We start from the raw sequence: 4,046 nt of genomic DNA on the forward strand, positions 1-4,046 counted from the left end.
TATTGTTATTATTATTGTTGTTGTTATTGTTATTGTTATTGTTGTTGTATCTTATCTTATTAGATACATTATTATAAAACATATTTTAGTTAAGGAGTTATTGATACTTCAAGTGCAAAATGATAAATATAAAACCATGATAAAAATGCACTTTTAAGTACTAATCAGCACCTCTGTTATATTTATAGTGTCTGGGTTTGACAACTTTTCTAGATTCAAGACGCTAGGTCTGACAACCATACCTGACTCGAGTACCTGGGGTTTAGCAGCCATACCATTCCTTAATGTTTAGGGCCTAACAGCCATGTCATGCCCTGGTGCCTGAGGACTAGCAACTTTTGCATGCCTTAGTGCCTACTGTTATACTAAGACGTTTAAGTAGAGCAATGACATGAAATGATGAAAATACATCTACATGCAACCTTGTTTTTTTAATTAAATCTAAAGGTATTTTCATATTTGAACTGTTTCAATAAAAAATAAAATCTAAAGATATTTTCATATTTGAACTGTTTCAATAAAATGAAAAGATGATGAAGCCCGTTAACACATTCATATATTTTCCCTTCATTTAGGGTATATATCTTTACTGTTTATTTTTTGAAAAGACAAAAAAAGCTCTTAATTCCAATGTTAAAATTATGCACCCAAAAGGGCTACTTAGTATCTATAGTATAACTCAGAAAATACAAACAAACTATTTTATCTCAAATTATTTTTTAATGCTAAATATATTCTATAAAAAAAAATTACACCTCTAGTTGCATGTTTAGCAAGATTTTTTTGGCAATAACATTTATATTATTACACTGTTTCAAATTATAATGGTCCTAGTTTTGGTGAACAATTAAAAAAACAATGAAATATTGATTTTTTTAATATATTGTATAATTTTTTTTTTAACTTATAACTCTTAATTTATTCTAAGTCAACTTTTAGGTTGAATTTTAACACTACTTTATTTTTAACTTTTGTTGCTTTGCATTGAAGTAAGAAAAAAAAAGTTAATCATAAATATTTACTCTTTACAGTAGAAAGTGATTTTCATAAAGGTAGTTTTAAAAATAATTAAAAATATTTAAAATTCAACTAACTTTAATTATTTTTATTTTATACATATTAATTAATTAACTAATATTTGATAATATTTAAATATTTTTAAAATTAATTAACCTCAATTATTTTATTCAATTATATTACCTCATTGCTTTCATGGATTATAACTAAATTATTTAGTAGTTCTATTTAGTATTTACTTAAAAAAAATATTGTGTACTATTTTGATTATTTTTTTCTCTATTTATATTCTTTTAGTGATTTTTATGGTTTTTTGAATGAAAGAAGTAATTTTTTGAGAAATTATTTTATTTTCGTAAAAAATAATGTTTAATTTAAAAAACAATCAATTGAAATTATATTTTTAATAATAATGATTTTAATTGAAATAACGTAATAATAGTTTACTAAATAATTAAAGTGATCTCACTCGAAGTGCAACATAATTACTTATTAATAAATAATTTGAAGTGTTTTATCTTATAATATTGTGGTAAATATTATTTTTCAAAGTATTTTTTATTTAGTTTTAAAATAATATTTTTAAATATTTTTTATATCAGCATACTAAAATAATATAAAAAATAAAAAATAATTTTAAAAAAAATCTAAATCTCTTCAAAAAACACTTTTGCATTGTAAAACCAAACGGTGACTAAATAAATCAAAGCAGCACATGCTTGTCATTTCGAATTTGAACCCTCTTGATTAGGAATGCAGCACACAGCAAGTGTGCCTCCGTTCTTAAATAACTGAAGATGATGTCTATTTTTACAGCTGAAAAATATTTTTACAAAAAATCAAGAATTTGTTTGTTTTAAATTATATTTTTAGATATTTTTAAATTGTTTAATATATTGATATTAAAAATAATTTTTAAAAAATAAAAAATATTATATTAATATATTTTTAAATAAAAAACAATTGACAAGATAATGGAAGAATGACTCGCTACAAACAGTGGGTATGAAAATTGGAGAGGCAAGATGTTATCTTGATCTGCCCGACCCCGTCCACGAGTCGATATTTAGTTTTTTTCTTACATAAGGAAAGTAAAGTTATGGGTACCGGAAAAGATGTTAGGCTGTTAATCAAATGGGTACCTGGGCTCAAATAGGATTCTTTCAGGCGGCCCGAATCATGACGTTATATCACCCATCAATATCACTGGACCAAAATAAAAGCCTCGAATGAACATCCACCGGCTCTTTCCATCAGCCCACGTCATACCGGTTTTTTACGTGTCACCATGCAATTGGATAAGTGACAGAGATGACGTCTCTTCTAGACAAAAAGACCTCCATTCCTCACACTTTCTCCCCGGGTACAACCTCTACAGCGCACAACGTCCAACCAGTCACAATAGAAGAGCGTGGCCTATAAAGGCCTTCCTCTTCCGGATACCCGGAAAAATTCGAAAAAAAAAAAAAAATCTACACAACAAAAAACATCACTCGCTCCTCACGCACAAACGAACGCAGAGAACGAGAGAGCGGAGCCAAGTGTGTAACGTCTATATAGGGAAAAATTAACTCTCAAACCCAGATCGAACCCTAAATTTTTTTAACCTATATCGAATTCTCTCATTTCTTTATTTATCAGATCCAATTATCGATTGAAGATTTTGTAGTTGCTTAGATTGATAGGAGGGGATTATGGCGGCCATTAAGTCGGTGAATAGATCGGCGTCGGTGGCGTTAGCCCCGGACTCGCCTTACATGGCGGCGGGGACGATGGCGGGGGCGGTGGATCTGTCATTTAGCTCGTCTGCGACTCTTGAGATCTTTAAGCTTGATTTCCAATCGGAAGATCATGATCTCCCTGTTGTTGGTGAGTGTCAAAGTTCTGAGAGATTTAATCGTCTCGCATGGGGTAGGAATGGATCCGGCTCTGATACATATGGTCTTGGACTTATTGCTGGTGGCCTTGTTGATGGCAATATCGACATTTTGAATCCCTTGTCCCTGATCCGGTATTTTTAGAATTTTGCTTTATGTATCATCCATTTGAATTTGATTGAGACTGGTTTGCTAATTGGGATGAATTTTAGGTGAAATTTGTGAGTGGACGATAGGATTTCTGGAAGTATAGATCTGATGCAAGTTAGGTAGTTTTGTTTTTGCGTGGATTGGTTTTACATTGAATGTAATTTGGATTGGACGGAAATGTTTTGATCGGAGTTGTCTGTTTAAGAGTCGGGAATATAGAGAGATAAGAACTCGGTTTTGTAAGATTGTGTTCTGATTTAAAACGGTAAAATTGGTATCTCAGGGAATTCTCTAGCTTGATTTAAGTTTTGCTTGGGGTTCTCCATGTTGGGATGTAGAGGTTTATGTGGCATGTGGGAAATTCTTGTTGGCACGAATCTTATATGTACATTGTATGCTGTGCAATTGATATGCTTCCACATTGAATTTTGATGAAACCTCGATTTTGAGTTGAGGTTCATAGTTTATATAGTGGAACTTCTTGGCGAGGAATTTTAATTGCTTATTGGAATTGCTGTTTAGAGGGTGATTGTTTTTTCATTTTTGAGCCAGCATTGATTTGATTTTTTTATTATAAAATTTTAAATGAGGGTTTTTCACATTTCTTTTCTGTTTTTTTGTGCCTTGATCTTTTAGTTGTTTTAACTGTGCTTCGAAGTTTGAGTTCCCTGTAAAGTTGGAAATCTACAAAAGTAGAGGGTTGACATTTTAATATTGCTAACGGGTTGCTGGACAGATGTAGATGGATAGGTTTTGTGGTTTTTGAAGTTTCCCATTTTCTTGCTTTTAAGTACTATAATTCTTCTCTGCATGCAGTTCATGAAATATTATTTTTTTGTGTTAAAAATGTAATAGAAATCCACACTGTAAATCTTGTCTAAATTCTGTATTTTGTTTGATGTAGCGCTTATTTTATATTCTAATTTTGTTCGCAGTTCTGAGGCAAGCGAAAGTGCTCTTGTTGGTCATCTATCACGTCACAAAGGGCCTGTAAGTTTATTC

At 30.7% G+C, this 4,046-nt stretch overlaps 1 protein-coding gene across 1 annotated transcript in view; it reads left to right on the top strand.

Annotated features, from left to right (window-relative positions):
* The first annotated feature begins 2,366 nt into the window (after window positions 1-2,366).
* LOC105113693 (protein transport protein SEC31 homolog B-like) overlaps window positions 2,367-4,046 on the top strand; it is a 14,345-nt gene continuing 12,665 nt past the window's right edge. The window contains exons 1-2 of the mRNA XM_011009980.1: window positions 2,367-3,028; window positions 3,980-4,040. Coding sequence (XP_011008282.1) covers window positions 2,712-3,028; window positions 3,980-4,040 — 378 coding nt within the window. The 5' untranslated portion in view covers window positions 2,367-2,711. The remainder of the gene's footprint in view (window positions 3,029-3,979; window positions 4,041-4,046) is intronic.

This window comes from Populus euphratica, unplaced genomic scaffold, assembly GCF_000495115.2.
Source record: "Populus euphratica unplaced genomic scaffold, PopEup_1.0 scaffold444.1, whole genome shotgun sequence".
Classification (NCBI taxonomy): Eukaryota; Viridiplantae; Streptophyta; class Magnoliopsida; order Malpighiales; family Salicaceae; genus Populus; species Populus euphratica.